Here is a 24,552-nt window from a genome sequence, read left to right as displayed (position 1 = left end):
GCAATATATAGAGTTTGGGCATGAGCCCATTGCCCCCCCCCCTGCGGCAATGGGCCCATGGACCTGGGGCAAGGCGCCCACCCCTGGACCCTTTAGCCTAATTGCACATTTTTTGTTTTAAAAATGTTAAAACAACACTTTACAGTCTAAAATAAGAAAAATGTAATAAAAATATTACATTCATTCATTTATTTGCAACTTAAAAAAATCATATCCTTAGCTTGGAAAAAATATATTCCTAGCTTAAAAAATCTATCATTGACGTGAAAAATATTTCCTTGACATGAAAATATATGTCCTTGACTTTAAAAATATATCCTTGCCCTAAAAAATTCAACCATGACATGAAATTTTTTATTTTATGAAAAAATTTTTATATAATAAAATAAAATTTTATTTTATTTAATTTTATAATTTATCCTTGACATAAAAAAACATATTTACTTGACCAGAAAAAACTTCGTTCCAGTTTCTTCCATAATCCAGATATTATGTGTAGGGAATTTGTTTTCAGCCAACACAATAAAAACTCGTACTTTTGGCTCATTGGTGTTGACAGAAATCAACTTTTATAGAAAGGCAAGAGTCAATAACTCGATACGGGGTCATAAATACGCATAACTAGAAACTAGAACCTGCTGCCTTGAAGCGGCAAATCAAAGAAATCATGCAATATGAAGTGTAGTTTGTAATTCAAAAAGCTAGTCATAGTTTTGAAAAGCTCATTGAGACAAATCTATCTTCACAGAGGGGTATTGAGCCCACCATAGCCGCTTTGCCCCGTGACACGCATGGGCCCGTTGCCCCACTAGGTATAATTTCAATTTATATTGTGCAAACATTTTAGTTTAAAATTTAATAGGTTAAACTTGAACTCAAAATTATTCCTATAAATAATACTTTCAAAATATAATTTACAATACTTTCAAAAGCACCATATAGAGTATATAAAGATCTATCAATATTTTCTTCGTATTTCACAGCGCTGGCTAAATGGGCTAAAATAAGTTATTTAGCGCTGGCTAAATAACTTATACCATGAGATTCACACAAAACAGTTTTATTTAGCAGCAAAAAAACTTTTACCTGGGATAAAACAGTTATTTGCGAGTAACTTATCAACGCAAACTCTTAGCACACACTTCATCCCAGTGCAACTGTCGACCGGCGGTAGAGAACACGGACCAATATCTGCCATACTTAGCGGGAAACCCGCTATGGGCCCATGACCCGCAGTGGTCCCGCTGCCCCATGTTACCCTAACATGACACGCGTGAAAGCAATGGACGGCAAGACCAGGATAACATCAAATATTTATAACAACGGATTCTGTCCATTGAAACGACAAACTTGGACGTGCAAGCAACAGTTCAGGATCAAAAGATTACAGATCGTCCGTATCCCTGACACGTGGCCCCAGACTTCTTCACTCAAAATTCCATTCATTCAATGGAAACAAAGGCCGTAAGCTTTACTTATGCAAGGAATCAAGATACTAATTAAACTTTCCTAAATGTCATTACATTAACTATTAATTGTTAAAATGAATACAAAACTTTTACCCACATCAGAATCTGAGCCACTATAGGCTGCAATTTCAAAAAACAAGCAAGGCCATCATAGGATAATATTTTGAGTAGCAGAAGTGGCAGCCTATAGCAAAGCAAAAAAAAAGGCCAAGTAGGCAACTCCACAATAAAATGCTACGTCTAATAAAACAGACCACAGGGCCCATACTTTCAAAAAAAAGTTAAGAGATCGTAAGTTCATCAGCCAATAATTGATGGCCTTTCAAGCCAAATCCACCAATCATAGTAAAGAAAATAGAGCGTAAGTACTTACGTTCACTTAGCGAATTTTGAAAGTATGGCCCCAGATTCTGCCTTTTCCCAATCAAATAATGAGCAAACATGCGCTTGTAAAATAAATAACAATGAAAAAAACATGAATGAACTAACACAAGGTTAACCCACGGCAATGGCGATTTTTCGCCGTTCTGCGCATCTCTAGGGTGACGTCACTGTGGGCCCAAAATGTAAATAGTGTAGATCAACACGTTCTTCGTATATCATTTTTAAAAGCATTTAAAAAAATGACTTTATTATTATTAAAATGGAACAGCAAATTTTATTTACTGCAACTAGTTTTATTTTAAGCAAAACCGGTGTTACAAATCAGTTTGACGTCACAAGAGCCAAGGTGACGTCACAGTTGGAATAACAAAGGACATCCGCAAGGCGTAGCTGCACTAGTGAAAACCTTGGATTAGTTCAACCATGAAAAAACTTGATCTCATCAAAATGGCTAAAAAAATTATTTACTGCAACTAGTCTTATTTTAAGCAAAACAGGTGTTACATATCAGTTTGAATCACACGGTGACGTCACAACGACCAAGGTGACATCACGGGTGGAATAACAAATGACATCCGCAGGGCGCACCTGCGCGTGGGTCAACCTTGTATTCAACCATGGAAAAAACTACGCGTGATCACTTGAGCCAAAAGCTAGGAATTAGTTTCATCACTCCAGCCCGCAGCGCGCATTAAATCGTAATATTCACAACGCATCCTTAGAGTCGACTAAAGTACTAAAGGATTATAAACCTAACCATAAGGATGAAGACAAAGAATTTCTATTATTTGGATGGCAATTTCTACGGTAGCCGCGTAGTTACCCTACGGCCACGCTATAATGGTATAAAATTATTCATTTATGTTATTATCACGCTGGCTTATTGAAGCGTAGTTCTATTTGCGACGGGGTTAAGACTACTTAGTAGTGATAAATTGTAAATAATTGCTTCACTCGCGCGGTCACCATTCTTTTGATTTGATTTTGAAATCAAAATTACTGGCGCTTTAATAAGGTGTCACATTATTTTCGGAGCAACTAACATTTTTCGACCTGCGGTCTATAGCTCGAAAGGGGCATGAGATTCACACGGATGACACTGACATCTCAAGGAGCCACGCAAGTGATGATCAAACTTTTGATGCGTTCTATGCGTCGTACCGTGTTAAAGAGACTGTTAGTAGATGGTGGCCACGTAAGACGATTGTTAGTAGACGGTCTAATTCGTAGACGGTTGGTGCGTAGACGGTTATGACGTAATGACGGCATGTGCAAAAAGCTATGGGGTCTTTTTCCGTTCTGAGGCGGTGAGCCGAGGTAGTTCATGAAGGCGGCCATTTCGTCAGTTCCGCTGAATGCTGATTATCACTCCTGGCGCCTCTTAGCTATCCTGACCAGTACGAAGTTTTGATAACACGGCCCCTGGACATATCACTGTTCATCATTTCAATTTTTTCTGTCGGATTACTTATAGATAAACAGAATTTTTTTATTATTTTTTTAGTTGCTGATTGCCATAGCAACAAACGTTATATAAGGTAATAAAATTCCTTTAAATATTCATTTAGAATCATGGCTTGCAATGCACATGGCTGCAATGCAGTTTCAATCCATAACTCAGTTCGCAATCCAGGAGTGTTCGCAAATTTAATTTCCTGTTTGATATACCTCCAAAAAATGTCTATGACTCTATGAATGACTTAGTCTATCAACACAGATACAAACTAATTTACATAAATCACTTTCTTCATTCACTCCAATTTTTCCAATAACTCCGTAAGTGTACCACTTTTTACCATTATCAATAATATATTTCTAATCCTAAGATAAGCTGATGACGGTTTATTGTCTACGGGATGACGATAAAAATGAAGACAAATCGTTCCAAAAATAAATACAGTAGTGAAGTCTCACATGTTACTTTCTGCATTCCAAGTATTAGGACCGTAATATGGAACGTATTTGGGTTGCCCTTGCCGTCTGTGTAAACTGGGAACGCATCAAAAATACAAAATTGGAAACGAGAGCTGCGGTCTGCGGTGCAGAGCAGCAGCGGAAGATGACGTACTACTACCTACGTAATATGAAATTAGGAACTATCGACTGATCCGATTTTGGCTAAAAGTAGAAGAACCACATAATGACTAGGTATTTTGCTATAGAAGAAGTTTGGTGAGGTCTTTATGATTCCATCTGTTAGAGTTTCTTTATTTCAAATATATTATACATTTTTTCTTTCATTTTGTTTTGGCCAAGGGTGAACTGTGAAGGGCCCTAGGCTAGGCCAGCCGCCAGTGCCCAGTGGGGCCTGCCGGCCTGGCAGTGGCTAGTGCCTACTGCCTAGACTAAGCCTAGTCTAGTCACTAGTCAGTAATGGCCAGTGGTGGGCTGGGGCCTGGCCACAGGCCCACAAACCACAATAACCAATCGTAACAATGGAAAGTGTCTACCTACTCTCCTGACTCCTGAGTCTCCTCAGTCTCCAGAGAACAGAGCAGTGCCACTGCCAGGCTGAGTGCCAACTGCCAAGTGCCAAGCAATTCTAAAGGCAAAGGGTATTGCCTGTATTAGGCTGTATAGTATTGGTGTATAGGTAAAGGTAGGTATGCACTTTGCAGTAGACAACTGCATTGCAACGACTGCCAACCAAAATTATTGAATTGTGAATCTTACTTTGCAGCCTCATCTGATGATCGAACAAACAGTACCAGAACCTATACCACTGTGCAGAGAGTGAACGAAGATTTAAAGACCTACGGCGACGCATTATCGGCAATATTTTCGCCTTCACAAGATCTTGCCGACACATTTAGATTAAAATTCTTGCATTTAATATATTTCTCAGTCTTCAGCCAACTATTTAGAAAAAAAAGTAAGGTTTCCGGTACGTTGGATGGATTACGATGCAGCGAAGCTTGTCCGGAAATCAGTTGCAATGAGTTTTGTAAATAGTTCATCATTACTCAGCGTAAATGGCTTTTCATTAAAAATTACCCGGCGACGCATCTTTAAAATGGCCGGCGACGCTTTGGGCTTAAAAATCCATATATTGCCGACGCTGCATCCACCCTCTGCATAGTGGAACCTATACAAGGGTGCACCGGTGCAGATTGTAGAAATTTGGCGAATATCGAAAGATTATTGGCAACATAGTGCCAAGTGGCAAAGCAGAGACTAGAGAGTTCTTTAGACTCTGTCTCAAGTTCATTTTTGAGTCCTATAACTCAGCATAGTGGCAAAGCAGATTGCAGAAAGGTTTTTAGACTCTCCCTCCGGGACCCTCCCTCAAGTTCATTTTTTAGTCCTGTAAGTAGTAAGTAGAGAAGCAAAGTATCATGGACACCAGCGGCAGCTTTATCATACATAAGAAATTGGTTTAAATCTTGAGTAAATAAGGAAATTAAAAATGAACTGATCCTAAAAATTCTCTGGTTTGTCACTAGGGTAAACGCGGTATATTCCGTCATCGTGGATTCGTGGGCATGGTGGCAGGGAATTATTGTGAGTACTTATCAAGTTATTGGTCCACCGCCGTGCCGCCGTGCGGCGGTCTTAACCCTTCGCAAGGCCCCATGCCCTTGGCCCTTGGGCGGCGGGCCCCTCTTGCAAGTTGCAAACTTGCAATGGTCTAAACTCAACGGTTTGACTCCATGGTCTCATCACAACTCCCTTTAGAAACATGTGGAGTTTCGAAATTGATATAAATAAATCAATAAATATTTGAACTGGGAAATTCCTTAGTTACTTACGTTGGTTACAGAATGATATCAATGACGTAAAAAAATGACAATGACATCCGTTAAGCCTCAGCCATGATTCTAGCTTTGCTCAGTCCTTACACTTTTACCTTGTTATTCATGATGTTAGAACTTCGATGTTCAAATGTTGACACTACTGTCAAGTGTCAACAGTGTGGAAATCCAGAGGGGTAATATATTAACTGGTAAACATAGCAAATTGGAAAGCAGGACCCAAAAATCTGGAACGTCCAGCCAGTGTGGAAATCCAGAGGGGTAATATATTAACTGGTAAACATAGCAAATTGGAAAGCAGGACCCAAAAATCTGGAACGTCCAGCACACTTCCACTTTCACTCCATCATCATCACTGATGAGTCTCTGCAAGATGCCACAGCTGTTTCTTTAAAAAAAAGCTGCTTGCATCATCACAGTAACAAGAATCCAATCAACGCTCGAACGCGTCCAACGTAACAGTCACAAGAATCCAATCAATGCTTGAACGCGTCCAACTTAAAGACTATGAGAGGCAGGAGCCAGCAATTTATGGTGAGTGAAGCTAGAGTATAGACCTGTATTTTGCATGTTTGAATTCAAGTTTAATTTAGCTAGTAAAAAAATGGCATCATTTATAAAAAAAAGTGGTCTAAGTTACCCCATTTTACGGTACCTAATGCAAGAAATTAGCAATCAATAATTCAAGGTTATTTTGTAAGTTTTATAACAAGGGAAGACTACATTAAATACGTATTGGCAACTTATGCTAAAAAAATGCACTGAAACTGCAAACAGCTGTGACAGAAGGTGCCAGAAAGCGCCATCGATTCATTTGTCATTTTTGATTTCAAATCGCTTTCAATTCTTTGGAATAGGAGCGTAAATTTTAGTCTAAAACCTATTAAAAGTTTACGTTTCTACGTGGATTTTGATGCTGTTAACATTTAAATACTTGAAAGTATCTCTGATGCAAGAAATACTGGCTAAATACATTTTTATTTAGAAATTAACATCAATCGAAATTACTGTTGTTCCGGGCTATGTTGGTTCTTGCAAACTGATTTTTGCATCCAGTCGCTTATATTGAAAATAAAATTGTTTAAGCAAGTATTTCTTGCATTAGAGATACCGTACTTCAAAGTTTGGTAATGTTAACAGCATTATAATTGATGCAGAAACGTACATTTTTTATATAGATATTGTTGCCGGGGTACTGTCTCCCGCCACGGGTGAGGCAAACTCATCACCTACTTTTGGAATTTCTTTGGCAACAACCCAGTATGAATTGGAGAATGAAAGAATAACTCTAATTAAAGTAATTATTCAAAACGAGATTTAACATTACAAATCTTTTATTACAAAATAAGGGCAGAAGACCCTGAGGTAAAATAGTTCAGGCTAACAATAGAGACTAAAGCAAGGGCATGAGTGCCCATTACTTGCAAGAACCGGTGTAAATACAGTGTGAAATGAGATAGGTACCCTGAGCAAGAGGTGAGCAGGGTATGTGAAGTAAAAATGAATTCAGAAGAATTCAGTTAAAATAGGTATGGGTTACGGAGCATGGGCAGGCAATGAGTTGCTGAACAATAACTGAAAGGAAATATGAATGTTTGTCAGCAAACAGCCTACTCAAGCATATTACTGTAAGAAAGTTATTAAGATAAAACAGTTGCCAAGCAAGTGGACAGATGCAGCTTAAGGTAAAAGTGCACCGCAAACCACCAACCAGGCCAAACATAAACCAATTCTTCCCTCAATTTCTTAGGAGTTGTGGGAAGCAAAAGAATAGACTAAATAAGAATTATAACACTCATGAGCATAACTTCAAAATCATCAGGTCAATTAAATGGAAAACAATTAAATGCTAAATGAATGCAGAATAAAAATCACCAATTGCATACAAAACTGAGGTGACTATGGAACAGCAGCATTAAGTTAATTTTTAGAGAATCCATACTAAAATTAATCGAGATTAATAAGTAATTCAGCTTAAGACATATTTAGCAATTAAATAGTTACTGGGACAGGTTTAAAGCGCATTAACCAAAGAATATTGCATACATCCCAACTAATACTCTTCAGAGTGACGCAGGAAAGCCTGTCAGTTCTGGCAGCATACTCCTTGTTGACGTTAAATGAGGAATTCACTTGGAGAATTGATAATTATAATAATGGAATTTACTTTGATGGAATTTACTTTAGCATATTGTCACCACTTAGTGCAGCTGAACAGAAAGACAAAGATGAATGCATGTAAAAATAAATAGGTGACAAAAATTACTATGCAATAAAAGGCATGATGGTTGAGTGACAAGGGATGAGAAGCCTCACGGCAACAATATTAAAAATTGAGGCTCTTTGACTCGTATACTATGGGACTATGGGTATAGGATTTCAAATGGATGCATGTGTTCAAATTCAAATAAGGCACGCCCACGGCCAGTGTCAGCTGACACAGCGAACCGCCCCTTTCTTCAGAAGCAAGAAAGCTTTTGCCGGATAAGGTTGTGTTGTTACATGATCCGATCGGTCCGTAAAGAAGTGTCGATTGGTTCAAAATGACATAAGACCAGGTTCTTTTGAATAACCTATAGAATTGCACCATGATTGTGGGTAATTCTGTCACCTCTTTAGATTTTCCTTTATATTAAGCTTTGTTTTAGTTCCATGCGTTTGTTGATGGTTGAAATGGTGACGTCATACATTTGTGCGTCGAACTAATGCCAAAACACTAGGTCTTGGCCATCTAGTGGGAAAATATAGATATCCAAAGAGAGACGATGCACGCTACCCAGTGAGATCATCGAAAAATGTGTCAAATTTGACAGTTGACCTTGCTCTACCTAACAGTGAATAACTGTTTGTATAGGAAGAATATTATGGTTTGATACTTTTAAATACGTCTGTGAATATATTAGGAATCCTTTAAGTATACTTGTATTCGCTGATTTCAAGTGGTAAATAAATTAATAGATGATTAAGTTGAGAAATGGATTTAGACACATGAAAACTAATTCCGTCACAACTTGAATTGGACACACACAGATCGTTCCAAGCTGTGTACAAAAATTAAAATTTGTCTAATTAAAAGCTTAATAGTTGTCAATTAAAAGCGTAATTAAGTAGTGTTCAATATTCATTAGTGTTCTAATTCAAAGCCGTGTTGTATTCTAATACAGCTCACAAGGCAAACGGAATTCGAACACGTGGATGACGGCATTACGTATCAGTAGAATTTGAAGCGCAGATGTAATACGCCTCACCACATGCTGAATATTGCCACACACAGTGACAGAATATAGGGATTTGGTAGGTTTCCATTCTAAAGGCTTTTAAATAAAAATGGCAACATTTTGTGACGTTTCGTTGTTGCTGGCGCATAGTACGGTGTTTTGCAAGTCAAATAAAGCAAACAGAACTCGAGTAACGCATACGGTTATTTTTTTATAGTTTTTCATTTCTCGATGCATCCTTAATGTGACAGAATATACCGCGTTTACCCTATGCAGGCTATAAGTAGACTAGTAAAGTAGGTATCATGGATACCAGCATTATCATACTTAAGAAATTGGTTAAAATCTTGGGTACCGTCAACGGGGGCTACTCGGGACTGGCGGGGTAACTCGGGACAGTTCTCCGACACGGTGTAAAACTGTTTTAGTAGCAAAACTAAAAATAAACTAAATATAGGGCCAATAATAGGGGCGTAAACATCAACATTTTTCCTATCTATGTAGTATAAAGGAAGTAAAAAAATACTACATTTACTAGCTTTGAAAAATTCTTGAAAAAATGATGAAAAACGCTATTTTGAAAATTTACTTCTGCTAAGGTCTGTAGTAAAAAAAATATTTGCCGCATTAAAAAATTTTACTTACATAAAAGTTGCACCCAGGTGTTGGCTTGAAAACTTTATTTGCAGAATTTACATACCTCAATCCAAAAAAATGAAAGCCATTTCTGCACGGCGGGGCTACCCAGGACACCCCCCCGGGGCTATTTGGGTTTTGGGACACCCCCAAAAACGCATTTATTGTTGAACATCAGTAAGCAAATGCTCCAGTTAAGAAAAAAATTGATTAAAAACAAAGAATATTGATTACATTTACCTCGCTCGACAAAAAAATTTCACTTATCAAAAAATAAGTGCATCATCGGTCATCACAAAATTGTGCATAGAATGTCATATATAGAATTGTGCACCATGCATCATAGAATGAAAAGTAATTGACCTAAGCTATGATTTATTTCTGCAAACCATATGATGGTTGTCACTAAAACATTCCTTTCTGTTTCAGGTATGTTTTTCACAATCTTTTTTTATAGTAAATTCACTTAACTCAATTAAAATGGTGTGAAATTACAAGCTGTCCTGTAAGCTTACAGATACAGAAAAAATGCTATAAGGCTGCTGATAGGAAGCTTGCAGTGGACAAGGTTGTTGTAAATGCTCAATGGCATGTTCATGGATAGGGTAATATTGCATCATTAATAAGGTAATAATGCATCAATAATACGGTAATCAATGTATATGGTAATATCATATCAATAAAGGATAAACGAGCAAAAATCACAGAAAATGTCATTTATTCTACCTGTACATCATCTACAATGAAAGAGGAGGACTTCAGAGTACTGTTAGTAATGGATGAGTACACTCTGCATGCTTCAAATATTTTAAAATGAAGTTTTATTCCAAGTGTCCCGAGTAGCCCCGTTCGACGGGGCTACTTAGGACACTCTTTTGTTTTGCTTCTGGCACCTTACAAATAGCATATGGATTTTTTTTTTGGAGAAACCATGCGATAGCCCTTGTAAAGAGCTTTGAAATGAGCCTAAACTTGTTTATGAAATGTTTCATGGTAAGAACTTATGAATGAAAAACGTTCAAAATTGTCCCGAGTAGCCCCGGTTGACGGCATGGCTCAAACTTCATTATAACTTGTTAGCTTTTTTAATTAGAGAAATTTAGTGCACTATTTTAAATTGAATCAAAGGGGCATAAAAAATAGGGTTGTCTCTTCCTATTAGTGAGCTGCAGAACTATGTTCAAGATTGGCTGGGGGAAAAATCATTGTGTGAAACAGAAAAAAATAATTATTATCACTACTCTGTGAGAGGGCATGGGCTAAATTAGAAGAAGTGCACCACAAATGCAGTTAGCAAGAGAACACATGACGTCTGACACTTAAGTTATTATCCATTGGTTTTATTACCAATTTGATACATTTTTAGACAATGACACTAATGGAATATACATGAAGCATTTAGCAGTGCTCTATAATGAACCAAAGCCAACCCACTATTACTACTACTACGCTTAACAAAGTTTTCTCGTGACAAAAACTCCAATGTGCCTGATAAAGTTGACTTCCCGCAACACAAAACAGCAACAAGTGGTTGTTTAATCAAATAATGTGTTTTTTAGATTGATAATATTGAATATCAGATTTGTTATTTTAATAAAAACCTTGTAACATAAGAATTGCCAGTTGGTCCTGTCTTACCCCTTGCCTGGTCCCATCTTACCCCTTGCCTGGTCCCATCTTACCCCAGTGGGGTAAGATGGGACCAGCTCACTTTTTTTAATCTGTACAGAAAACTATGTTAGATGCAAAACGTCTGAGTTATAGCCTAGAAGCCCATTGCATATATACAACTTGTGATAGGTTTAGGTTTTTTAGTTATTCTTGGTATAGATGCTACAGGCTTGTTAGTGATTTTGGTCCTGTCTTACCCCATCTGACTATATGCCTTTAAGACCGCTGGATGTGGGAGCTTCTTCGGGTGGAGTGCCCTTTCTCACTGGGGTGTCTCTGCGCAGTGGCGGCACCCGTCGGAGGAAGCGTGCAACCTCCGACGGCCAAACTCCCCAACCTCAATCCCACCCCGGGCTACCTTGCGTCCTGGGTGGCGCCGCCGGCAGGGGATTCGTCCCTCATTTTTTGACAGAGGGTTCTATGTCCCGGCCATTGAATCCCTCTTACACTTACTTGCCGGGGACATCGAGTCCAATCCTGGACCCATCTACATCTGCCCCACCTGCACTAGATGCATCAAACATAGTGTTGGCTCCGTTCGTTGCAACTCCTGCAGCGAGTGGGTCCACCTCTGGTGCACTACACTCCCTTCACTTACCCACTACACAAACAACTTTAAATGCACCACTTGCCTACCCACAAATAACACCACAAACACTACCTCATCACAAACCCATACTCCACAAGCACATCCCCTATCCCAGTCAACCCCACACTCAATACCACCACCACCCCCATCACCACCACAGCAACCCACACCGCCCCCACAGCCACCACCACAAGGTACGAGGTGGAAATGAACGGAGTCAATGGAGAAGGGAAGGCAACTTAGCTAATCCACTGAGTAGCCAATGTGTACGGGGCAGAGAAGTACATGAGGAGCAAGAGGTTACTCTCAGTGCTTTTTTAGACATGAAGGACTAAATGCAATATCAATTGGAAATTAGGCAACTCCAGATAAAGGAGCTGCTGGATCAGGGACGCCTGGCAGATCGGTGTTGCTGCAGGTAAGAACATCAAGAAGGGAAGAGTCGGGCATCCTGCTGGCCAATATCGAGGGGCTCTTCCCAGCCAGGGGCTCTTGGCGTGCTGAGAGAGATGACCGACGAGGGTGGGATCTTTATGATTACACTAACGGAGTTGCACCTATGGAAGGATATACTGGATGCAGAAATTGCAATGGAAGGATTTCAACACAATCATGCGGACCGAATTGGAGGGAGGAAGAAGGGAGAAGTAATTGTTTACCTTAGGGCCTCCCTCACAAGAAGCACGGTGGACTTGAGATCTGAATCTGGAAACTCTTGACGGATTTGTTAAACACGTACTACTCCATATAAAAAAACTTGACCTCTGCATAGCCATAGTCTATAGGCCGCCTGCTTGCCCATCGGAAAATTTTAGCAAAACCCTGGAGGAAATAGAAACCAAGGTGGCTGGACTGGGTGAACCAGCCCCCAGCCTGATAATGGGGGAGACTTCAATCTCGTACGTATCTGATGGACAAGTCCGGGCGACCTAGAGGTTGGTGACCACGACAGAAGTCAAGAAGCCAAACTAGTGAAGTTTGCTGTGGAACACTTGCTCAGTCAGCAGGTATGGTTGCCGACAAGGGAACAAAATATCCTCGATCTCTTCTTTACAGATAATGAAAGAACGGTGGTTGACGTTTGGGTAGAAGAAACCTCAATGTCAGACCACCAACTGGTGAGGGTGGATATGGCCGTTGGAACTGATACCCAGCCCAGGGCTATACCCCAAGATGGACTGGCAGGACTCAACTTTCACCATCGAAGAACAGATTGGGAGGCAATATGGAATGAACTTGACGAAACTGACTGGAGAGAAGAGTTTCACTATAACGATGTCCTTGTAGGAGATGACAAGGGTATGTGTGAGTTACTGGGATTACAGTTTGAATCAGTCTTCAGTAACCCTCGCTACACTAGGGAGGAGAACGAAATTGAAGTTCTCCAGGAACTACCAGGAGGAAAGGGGTTGGAGACCATTGAGTTTGGGCCAGAAGATATGGAAATGAGTATCAAAGAATTGGTGATGTTTTCAGCACTAGGACCCAACAGAATTCCGGCAGTGCTGTTGAAGAAGTGTGTTGGAGCACTGAAAGCTCCGCTCACAATGCTCTGGAAAGCCTCGATGATGGAGGGAATTATTCCTGAGGGCTTAAAAGTAGGACTGATAATGCCAATCCACAAAGGAGGTGCGAGGGACAGACCGCAGAATTACAGACCTGTGAAATTGACCTCACATGTGATCAAGGTTTTTGAGAAGGTAGTGGTCAGGAGACTTGTCCAGTATATGGAAGAGGCTGACCTGTTTAATAACGGACAACATGGTTTCTGGCGTAATCGTTCCTGTTTGTCACAGTTACTGGAGCACCATCACCATCTAGTGGCCCAGCTGGAAGAGGGAGCTGGCGTGGACGTGGTATACCTAGACTTTGCTAAAGCTTTTGACAAAGTTGACCATGGGGTGCTCTTTAGAAAGCTGAGGCTGTTGGGGGTAGGAGGAAGCCTGTTGAGGTGGATCCACAACTTCCTTACAGATAGAGTACAAGCTGTTGCAATTGGAAACTCGAAATCGAGAGAAGCGAAGGTGAAAAGTGGAGTCCCGCAGGGCTCAGTGCTTGGACCGATCCTCTTCCTCATCCACATTGCCGACATAGACTCAGAACCCACCCACGCATCTACATCATCATTTGCGGATGATACAAGAGTGCTGATGAAGATCACAGATGACCTAGACTGCAAGAGATTACAGGATGATCTATTGTCAATCCACGATTGGGCCCTGATGCAGTTCAACGGCACCAAGTTCGAAGTAATAAGATACAGAGTCTGCACAGAGATCGGGATGCCACATCACTACTTGGCATCAGATGGCACAGAAATTGAGGAGAAGCAACTAGTTCAAGATCTCGGAGTGTTGATGAGTACTGAAGCCACGTTCAATGCCCATATCAAGGAAATAGTCGTGCGCAGCCAGCAACGGATGGAGTGGATATGGCGGACATTTTGCACGACAAGCAGCACCAATGATTACACTCTTCAGAGCCCTCGTGCTCCCCAATCTTGAGTATTGCTGCCAACTTTGGTCGCCACTCAAGGCGGGTGCGGTGTGGAAACTGGAGGCAGTGCAGCGGACCTTCACGTACAGGATCAGCAGCATGAGGGAGCTGAACCTGAGCTACTGGGGAAGGCTGAAATACCTGGAACTGTACTCACTGGAGAGAAGGAGAGAAAGGTATATCATACAGTATACTTGGAAGATGATAAACGGACTGGCTCCCAACTTTGAGAGTGAGACCTCCCAAAATAATGACATATTACAATGAAAGAAGGGGGAGACTATGCAGGATTCCCCCATTTAATAACCGATTTGCGACCAGAGTACAGACTCTTCGTGAGGGATCACTGTCCGTGGTAGGACCAAGGCTCTTTAATGTCTTGCCAAAAGCGCTGAGAGGAGGGGAGTTTACTCTTGCAACATTCAAGAGACAACTGGACAAGTGGTTGAGAAAGATCCTGGATTGTCCAGTAATGGGAAACCACCCTCAGCAAGTGACAAGCAACAGCATCTTGCATCAGGTGGCCCAAAGGAGGGCAAATAGACGGAACATGTCCAACGTTACATCTGACGATGACTCGGAGACGGAGGACGACAAAGGCGGCGCATCAGCATGACAGTGGACTACGACGTCCTTAACTCATCATAAGGTCATAAGGTCACCACTACCACCATCACCACCATCACCACCACCACCTCCTCCCCAACACCGTCCATGACACAGGAACACCAGAAACACCAGGGCTCTCAATATCCTGCAACTTAACATAGACGGCATCTGCACCAAACACCAAGAGCTCAAACACCTAATGCACAAGCACAACATACACATAGCACTAATACAAGAAACAAAACTACAACTCAGACATAAAACACCCAACATCCCGTCCTACTCCACAATGCGACAAGACAGAGCACATGGAGCTGGCGGGGGCCTCATCACATACATACACGAGAGCATCTCATACATCGACACCACACAACAGACACGCAGAGACATAAATGCAGACCAACACCTTGAACTTCAATCACTTAAGAGTACAGACAGGCCACAACACCAACATCACACTCATAAACACCTACATTCCCCCACACAACTCTCCAGGATTACCTGCTAACTATCAATTCTCACTACAGGCCCTGGATACACAAAACAACATCATCCTGGGCGGTGACTTCAACGCCAAGCACCCAGGATGGTACAACAAGCAGATGACAGAGGAACAAACTTAGCCATACAACTTAACACACTCTATATATCCTCAACGACACAGAGCAACACACTCACATCCTTTACCAAGCAGACAGACAAGCCACCCCCCCAGACATAACATTCTGCTCTCCAAACCTAGCAAACACAACTACATGGAGCACAGTAACAGACACAAGTTCAGACCACCTACCTATAATCATCAAAACACAATCCAAAACAAAAACACTACCACGCAAAACACACAACAACTTCAAACGCGCACACTGGGAAGAATTCAAACATGAGACAGAAGTAAAATTTGAACACCTGAACCTACTCCCAATCATTAACATTGACCACACTGTTGCCCAATTCAACAAAATCATCCAAGAGGCTGACAAGAAACGCATACCAAAGGGCAACAGAAAACAACACAACCCTAACTTAACACCTGAGATAGCCAGCCTCATATGTCAACGCTACAATCTCAGACAAACACCCACCCCTCACTCACCAATCACTACTCAAGAAATCCAGGAACTAAACGCACAAATTCAGAACAAAATTACAGAGCAACAGCAACGGGCCTGGCTCAAGTTCCTGGCTACACTGGACCACAAATCCAACATCACACTTCTTTACAGAACAATACGCAGCTTACACAACTCAAACAGCAAACAAGAACACACCCACGCAGCAATCACCACCAACACAGACAACATCCCCACCAGACAAGCACAAGCAAACATCCTAATACAACACTACGCAAACATAAGTAGGTTACCCAAAAACAAAGAAGACAGACATCAGACGCAAACAACAATTTCCACTAGACCCAACAGCTACCCTAGCCACTACAAACAACACCAAAAGGGTCATACAACAAATTAAAAACTCTTCTGCTGCTGGGCCCGACAACATTACAAACATACACCTTAAAAACCTTGGCCCACATGGAATCATGACACTTACAAACATTGCCAACTTCTACTCACACTCCAAAATACCATACATCTGGAAAATTGGCAAAATAATCACACTTCTCAAACCTAACAAACCACCCACTGAGGCCACCTCATACAGACCAATCACACTCCTCTGTACACCATCAAAAGTCATAGAGCGCCTCATACTGAACACAGCCACTCCGCACATTACACTTTCTCCAACACAACATGGATTCAGATCTCACCACTTGACCACAACACTACTCACAAACCTCACACAAAGCATAAACGATGGCATCAACTCCCGCAAACCCGCACACAGAAGACTACTACTTACAATAGACATCAGTAAAGCTTTTGATGCCATCCCTCGCCTCCCTCTCACAAGCAAAATTTATAACACCACACTACACAACAACAACAAACGCTGGCTTGCCAATTACCTATCAGGCAGACAAGCATACGTACACTACTCAGGCAAGTCATCACTCATACCCAACAGAGTCCCATAGGTCTCTGTCCTATCACCCTCACTCTTCAATCTATACATGCACGACATACCCGAACCACCTCCAAACATCCACATTGCCTCCTATGCAGAGGACGTCACAATAACATCCATTCACCCATCCGCAGACATGTACGCAACAAGCATACATATGTCAAGCGCAAATATATCTCAATACTTTATCACAATGGATCACACTGAACAGACTCAAGGTTGCTCCTAGTAAATCCACAAACACATTAATGACCAGCCACACAAAGGAGCACCAATACAGACCAAACATCACATTAAACAACACCCCGATCCCACACACACACGAAACAAAAATACTAGGTGTCACTTACAACACCTACATGACATTCGGCCCTCACATCAACAACATAGTGAACAATGCAAACATCAGACTCAACTCACTTTGGGCCCTAGGCGGTACCAAATTTGGCAAAAACAAAGAAACACTAGCATCAACATACAAACAGTTCATCAGAACAGTGCTGACTTATGCCAGCCCCGCCTGGGTGCCCGCACTATCCAACACAAACATACAGAAACTCCAAACCGTATTTAGATCGTATATAAGTACTTATATCATTAGTCTGCTTATATCACAAGTTCACAAGGAATTTAAAAGCAAAGAAAACGCCAAGAAAATTCACCATATTGATATTGAAAACGTTTCGGAGTCCAGCTCCATCATCAGTTCGACTAAACTAAAAATGAATAAAATCACTTTAAAAGTCAAAATTCATCGGTAGCGTCACATGTTGTGAACTCGTTCGAACAACGTTCGATGGAGTTAGGCGCGCCGCTACTGCCAGTACATACATCACAAAGACTGCTCGTGATCTGAAAAGTAATTCAGATTGTTTTTTCACTTTCGAAACATAATTTAGTGATGAATTTTAGTGGAAATATGATGAATTTTAGTGGAAAAAAAAATTATTATGTAACTTTGCTATTTTTGAGGATTCATTATAATTATTCCCATATATTCTTAAGTTTGATTAGCGCGGTTTTGCTTAACACGGTAAAACTTGGGGATTTATTAACCGCGTTAATCGAGGGATTGCTGTACTACTACTACTAGTAGTATACTACTAGTAGGACTAGTAGTATACTACTAGTAGGACTAGTAGTATACTACTAGTAGTATAGTAGTAGTAGTGAATTTTCTTGGCGTTTTCTTTGCTTTTAAATTCCCTGGAAACTCCAAACACTACAAAACAAAGCACTCAGGAAAGACACAGGCTGCACACAAAGCACCCCCATAGAACACCTTCATGCAGAAACAAAAATACTTCCCACAAAAGCACACCTCGACATGAGAGGAACTCAATTCATAGCCGCAGCCATAAACAACACACAACACCTGTGCCACTACCTACGCAACCACCCACCTACACACAGACAAATAGTGCAAACCCCACACAGATACTACACAAACATACTAGATACAGTACCCCCACTCCAAGGCAACACCAGCACAAAAAACACACACAATTATGACACTTAGAGCGCTGGAGCTGGCCGGCAACGACAAAGCCGGCCAGCAAACTTTTTTCCAAGCAAAATTTTTTAATATATATATATATATTTGGCAAATATTTTTTTTACTACAGACCTTAGCAGAAGTAACTTTTCAAAATATTGTTTTCCACCATTTTTTTCAGGAATTTTTCAAAGCTAGTAAATGTAGTATTTTTTAACTTCCTTTATACTTCATAGATAGGAAAAATGTTGACGTTTATGCCACTAGGTATATATTTAGTTTGGCAATATTCAAATTAGTTTTGCTACTAAAACAGTCTTATGCCATGTTGGAGGACTGTCCCGAGTTACTATGCCCGTCCGGAGTAGCCCCGGTTGATGGTAGCAAACCAGAGATTTTTTGAAAACAGTTCCTATCTAATCTTGATGATATACTTTGATATATCATTCATTATCTTATATAATTTAATGCTAGTTGCCGAAAAGCAGAATAGAATTTTTTTTTAAACATCCTTCCACTATATTTTAGGGCTCTGTTAGAAGTTGTAAGTTTATATACCTAAATCTAAATAATCTCAAATAAAAATGATAGTACATCTGTTTTGTGCCACATCCACATATACTAGCTGAAGCTATCTAGCTTGTCTATGTCCTGGCATGGAATATATCTTTGCTGTAAACTGCAACTAGAGCTTTCCTGTCATTTTCAGAGCCACGAGATTCTAATTCTATCTAATTGTTAACAAACTTGTACTGTATGTGTATGATCGGGCTGCAAGATTCTCAATACATTGAAAATTTCTTTCTTTTGAGGCTTGATATTTCAGTTATTAGTAGGAAAATTTGAATCTTTTAAGCTTTATCCAATAATTCAGTTTGTAAATTGAAATGCAAAGTTGCATTACTGTTCCTATTTAACATAGATCAGTTAACATGATTTTAACTATATATTACAGAAATAAAATTTCAGCAATTCCTTGAGTCCAATTTGTGGATTTGCTTGTCTTTTAAAATGTAAATGCATTTTTTTATCATCAACAAGCAAATACCAAATGGCAATAAGGCACCTAATTGGAAGCAATGGTATAATAGATGGATTGGTATGCCTGTTAACAAACTCCGCAGCTTCCACACACTCACAGGGTTGGAATTTTCCTACATGTTAATGAAATCTTGCATATTCAAAGTTACAAATTATACATTTGGAATCTAGTGACGCATTTGTACTCTTTGGACAACAATTAGATTAGAGATAATTCATCCAGAGGAAACTTATGGTACTGAATATGTCTGGAAAGCTCAAGTTGTTGCTTGAAAGATGGATATTTTTCATGCTAGATTCCACATAATGCATAAAAGAATAAATGAATTTAAATTGAACTCTGCAGCACAATCTGGAGAACAAAATTCCTGTTGTGTTTGGAGTGCAAAGCAAGGATTTGAACTAATATATATCATGTTTTGAACTGACATAAAGTTCTCATAGAATTAGGGCAATTAGATGAGCAATTTATATAATGGTGCAAAATCTCAACCATCATCAATCTAACAATGCTAGAATTGACTGCAAATAATTAATTTTGAAGGATTTCATGTGCTGTAAGTATAACTTTGTTGGGCATGAATTGATATTATATTTCCATTTTATTATCACTCTTATTGATCATTCAGCGTAGCTATGAGGTTCCATGAGAAAGTTCTGTGAGTTGCAAGTGGTATGCAAATTGCTTCATTGAAATGCTTTAATTTTCAGGTTCTGATTATTGGTTAAGTAATATGGAGAACAAATCTGAAGCTAGCAAAAGAGTCAACAAAAGCCGGTCTGGTCGCCGAGCTGACATAGAAATATACAGACCTGGTGCACTGCGAAAGCGGCATCACAGACAGGAAAATCATAAAGATTCAAGAAACTCCAGAAATTCTCTGTCTCATCAGAAAAGTGATGGTTTTCAAGATGAAAATACCATTAAACAAGATAATGGAAATTCTTTTCTTGAAAATAAAGCTGCAAAAATTCCACAGTCCTGTTCCAATGATAAGAAGCAACCAGATGAAATTCCTGTTTCAGTTTCAAGAGACCGATGTGAAATTACGAATACAGAAAGGAAAGTATTGGATAAAGCTGATTCAATGCACTCACCTAAAATTGAATCATTTTCAGAACGGGTTAATCCTAAATTTGCTGGGGGACTGGATTCGGATAAGAAAATTTTGCTTTTTCCACGAGTAGCTGAGTTAAACCCAATTCAATTTTTGGATGAAAAATCCAACCATTTTGATGAAAGTACAAAGAAAAAAAATGATTTGGGCTTGGAGTTGAACTCTGAATTGTTTGAGAGTAGCAACTTGAACTTGAAAGAAACTGATTCTAATGTGTGTTATGAACATTCATTCTCTTGCAAGCCATTACTTGACATTGATAATCAAGATTGCCAGACTGCACTTTTAGAAAATTCAGTGAAATTGGAAAGAAATGAACAAAAATTTTTGTCTGATAAAATCCAGCTTCAAGTATTTAAGCACAGCTCTAGCAAAAGTGAAAAGGTGTCTCAAAGCAGTTTATCTGGTATTGATTCAATATTTCCATCAATGAAAATTTCCACACAAGATGAAAAAGAGAAAAATTATTCTGTTCAGATTACTCCTACAAACAATTCCCACTTGCCTTTATCTGAAGAAAAATCAGACGAAAGCAGTCAAAATAAGAATGCATTGAAGATCAACAACCAGGGACCAGAAGCACAATTAGGAAAGGAAAGTTTGAATACATCCAATAAACCAACAGTGTCAAGTAAATCTATAGGCAGCTTGCAAAGCTCTACTAATAGTGTGCCTCACCACAATACTGAGCCACGTCAGGGCAATAAAACTAATGTGGGACGTGGCAGAGCAAGGAGAGTCCTTGATAAAGATCCCTGTAACGAGTCTCGCAGCAGCGTGTTTAACCTTCAGAATCAGTCTCTTAATTGTATTGCTTCTCACTCGTCTAGTGAAAATGTTTATACCAAAGAGCTACAATTTCATGACGTGTCTGCAACTATGCAAGGTTCAACCAATTATATTAAGAAATTGCATACTAAGGATGAAAGCAAATCTGAAAATTTCAAGAACTTCTCTAATTTGGGGCAAAAGCCTGAATCTCATGTGGGTGTTGACTCAGCTAAATATGAATCACTGTGCGATGACAAGAAAAACTTTCAACAAGAGAAAGATGAAGAATATCATTTGGACTCTCAGGGAGAAAACAAAAATACGATCAACAAACCTTGTTCTCATCGATCTCCTTTTAGAAGTCCCTTACCATATGAGCAAAACTTGGCTCAACATCTAAATCGTTCTCAGCAAAATCAGCTGGATGGAAAGAACATTTGTGCCTCAAGTAGCTCCAAGGCTGATGGTAGACAAGTGATCTCAGTTCCTGGCAAAAAACTTTTGTCAAGTCATGACTTCCAAAACTTCAACCATCAAAGACAAGTAAATGTTGCTGTCATGGATGATAATACAGAACTGGAATTTCTTCGGAGTGCTGTTGATGCCGAGCTGTATGATGAACCCATAAGCACTGCAGGGTATGAAGAAATACTGCATAATGTCCAGAAAGGAGAGTGTGATATTCAGTATTATGTCAACAGCAATCAGATTCCTCGGGAGTTTCCCCGTATTATGGACATTAGAGTTTATCTTCAGAGCTGCTTCTTGAAGCTCTTCTCTGGGAACATTGCTCTCTGCCATCAGAAGAACATTGAAGTGCAGATGTGGAAGACCCTTTATTACAACATCATAGGTAAGATGCAACTTAGGTGTTTGCTAAATAATTATTCCAGGTGAATTTAGTTGAAATTATCTCTGAATTTTCATAGCCCAACCAATCATCATACTCTGGTTCAATATTTGTAGTTTTATTTTTTGTGCTTATACTTGTATGTTGATACAAGACTGAGGTTAGCTGGAAGTTAATGGCTTCTATTTTATCACTCCATTGGCTGCTTCAGTGTAACTCCTGCTGCTCCAAACCTAATATCTTGTGTGTCATTAGCTCAATCAATTATAATGAACTCTTGCATAAATCAGCACACTGCAAGCTGATACCATTTCATTGTTGTTGTTGACTAGGTACAATGTTTTTTTTATAAGTTTATGTGCTGGAGTGGTCATGCATGTCAAAGTAATTGTTAATTCCATTGATATGCCATCTGAGGTTTTAATGGAATCATACCGTCCCAAATAAATAATCTGCCTTTTCTTCGTTCCCATTTCAATAGCTTAATTACATGCGCAATCTTAGTCTGGAATTCGACTGGCATGTTACATAAGCCTTTGATATAAATGTTCAAATAGTAAAGGTTGTAATCTCTGAACCTACAAACCAGCCTGCTGAACTTTGTGTACATTGAATTCTTTGTGCAATTTGAGCTTTGACAGCAATAATGCACATGCTGTTCTTACTTTAGTGAGAGCTTTGATGGCAATAATGCACATGTTGTTCTTACTTTAGTGAGAGCTTTGATGGCAATAATGCACTTGTTGTTCTTAATTTATCTGTGACTGACAGAGAAGTTGCGGGAGTATGCGACTCACGTGCCTGAGCTGCAGCAGAAGAGCGTCTCCACGTTGCTCATGCTGGTCAAAGATGGACACAGTTATCTGCAGGTGTGTTCAGGATGCATCCTTGTGTATATATTCTGAAGATGGATCATGGAGCATTCAATTTCTTGGCTTAAAACATTGATGGTGCTGAATATAAATTTATAATAATGAGCATCAAGGTGACTAATGTATGTCTAATGACTTCATGGCTTGAATGTACTTATTACTGGCATCCACTTCATATTTGTCTCTGAATTGTTTGTTTCATTGCATTTAAATTATGCAGCATGAAGCAGTAGGTACTATGTAGATTGTTAGTCCTATTATTATAGAAGGTACTTTCCACCATTGTCATCACAGTTTGAAAGAATAGTTATTAAACAATAAATAATGATCCCATTTAACAAGTTACATAACTTCAGGTAAATTCTTGAACATTCTTAAAAAAGCAATAAATAGCCTGTCACAACATATGCAAATAACTGACGACCTGCTGAGCAGACGTTGATTCGAGCGCTGGAGAGTCGGCACGGCGTGAGCGTCGCTGCCGTGGCGCGCTGCGGTGACGGCGACGTGAGGCGAGGGCGCGCCAAGATGGCCTTGGGTGTGGCACAGCGCCTCCTGCTGGACCTGGGGGACCTGGCCCGCTATAGGCTGCAGTACTGCGGCCCTGGACACGCTGGTGCCAACAGCGTCCTGCCCTACAGGTGAGTGGTGTGTTACAGGCTGCAGTACTGCGGTCCTGGACACGCTGGTGTCCATACTCAGCGTCACTCAGGTAACTCTGAACGCCACTCAGGTAACTCTGAACGCCACTCAGGTAACTCTGAACGCCACTCAGGTAACTCTGAACGCCACTCAGGTAACTCTGCACAGGATTTATAAGGAAACACACTCAAGTCAGTTCCCCCTGTTAGCTCATAAGCAGTTCTCAGCAGCAGACGTTTCGATTATAATCTCTTAAGGCAAATAATTGTTATGAGCAGATCGAGTTTCTCACATTATGTTTAAGACAAGAAAATATATAATAAATAATGCCGAATGAATAATAATAAGGTTGGATCCTTTAAAGCAAGGGAGAACTTATGGTAATCTCAAATAACTGCACATTGATTCATCTGGTGCATGATATTGCCGCCTTGGCTGATGATTTCTATTGTGCTTACCACGTCTGTCTTGTGTAGACAGAACCTCCTGACGCCTGTCTTGTGTTGACAGAACCTCTTGACGCCTGTCTTGTGTAGACAGAACCTCCTGACGCCTGTCTTGTGTTGACAGAACCTCCTGACGCCTGTCTTGTGTTGACAGAACCTCTTGACGCCTGTCTTGTGTTGACAGAACCTCCTGACGCCTGTCTTGTGTTGACAGAAGCGGCCGCTGGATGTCTTCTATTTCTACGTGCGGTCGCTGATGGCCGCGAACGCCTTCGAGTCCGCCAGGGACTCCCTCACCTCCTTCTTTGAGGGCATCAGGACGAGGGTATGTCCACATGGCTCTTTTTAGCGCATCATTTATGGAAAAAAGGCGCTATTGTGCTCGTCATGTCCGTCCGTCTTTCCGTCCGTCCGTGACCTCAAGTTTTCGTCGACGAGATAATACGTTCTCTGTCACTCACT

The 24,552-nt window shown here is 40.2% G+C and overlaps 2 protein-coding genes across 3 annotated transcripts in view; both read left to right on the top strand.

Annotated features, from left to right (window-relative positions):
• Positions 1-20,101: 20,101 nt before the first annotated feature.
• LOC125178592 lies at positions 20,102-24,151 on the top strand. The gene is made up of 4 exons (XM_047882747.1): positions 20,102-22,133; positions 22,902-22,999; positions 23,438-23,643; positions 24,121-24,151. Exons 1-4 carry the CDS (start codon positions 20,126-20,128, stop codon positions 24,149-24,151), a joined length of 2,343 nt encoding a protein of 780 aa, XP_047738703.1. The 5' UTR covers positions 20,102-20,125.
• The window catches only part of LOC108666206 (telomerase-binding protein EST1A), a 42,736-nt gene continuing 41,881 nt past the window's right edge, over positions 23,698-24,552 (top strand). For both annotated transcript variants that reach the window (XM_047882743.1, XM_018153033.2), the window contains exons 1-2: positions 23,698-23,714; positions 24,305-24,415. In XM_047882743.1, coding sequence (XP_047738699.1) covers positions 24,347-24,415 — 69 coding nt within the window. In that variant the 5' untranslated portion in view covers positions 23,698-23,714; positions 24,305-24,346. The remainder of the gene's footprint in view (positions 23,715-24,304; positions 24,416-24,552) is intronic.

The sequence above is a fragment of the Hyalella azteca genome, unplaced genomic scaffold, assembly GCF_000764305.2.
Source record: "Hyalella azteca isolate HAZT.00-mixed unplaced genomic scaffold, Hazt_2.0.2 contig11229, whole genome shotgun sequence".
Lineage (NCBI taxonomy): Eukaryota > Metazoa > Arthropoda > Malacostraca > Amphipoda > Hyalellidae > Hyalella > Hyalella azteca.
Note: the sequence above shows the minus strand (reverse complement) of the source record. Positions and strands in the feature narration are given on the sequence as shown.

What these genes read in the sequence shown, in the direction of transcription:
- LOC125178592 (XM_047882747.1), top strand. Translation starts at nt 20,126, where the DNA reads ATGGAGAACAAATCTGAAGCTAGCAAAAGAGTCAACAAAAGCCGGTCT. An exon ending in ATGGACACAGTTATCTGCAG is followed by an intron (nt 23,000 to 23,437) that starts GTGTGTTCAGGA and finishes CCTGCTGAGCAG; the next exon opens with ACGTTGATTCGAGCGCTGGA. An exon ending in AACAGCGTCCTGCCCTACAG is followed by an intron (nt 23,644 to 24,120) that starts GTGAGTGGTGTG and finishes TGTCTTGTGTAG; the next exon opens with ACAGAACCTCCTGACGCCTG.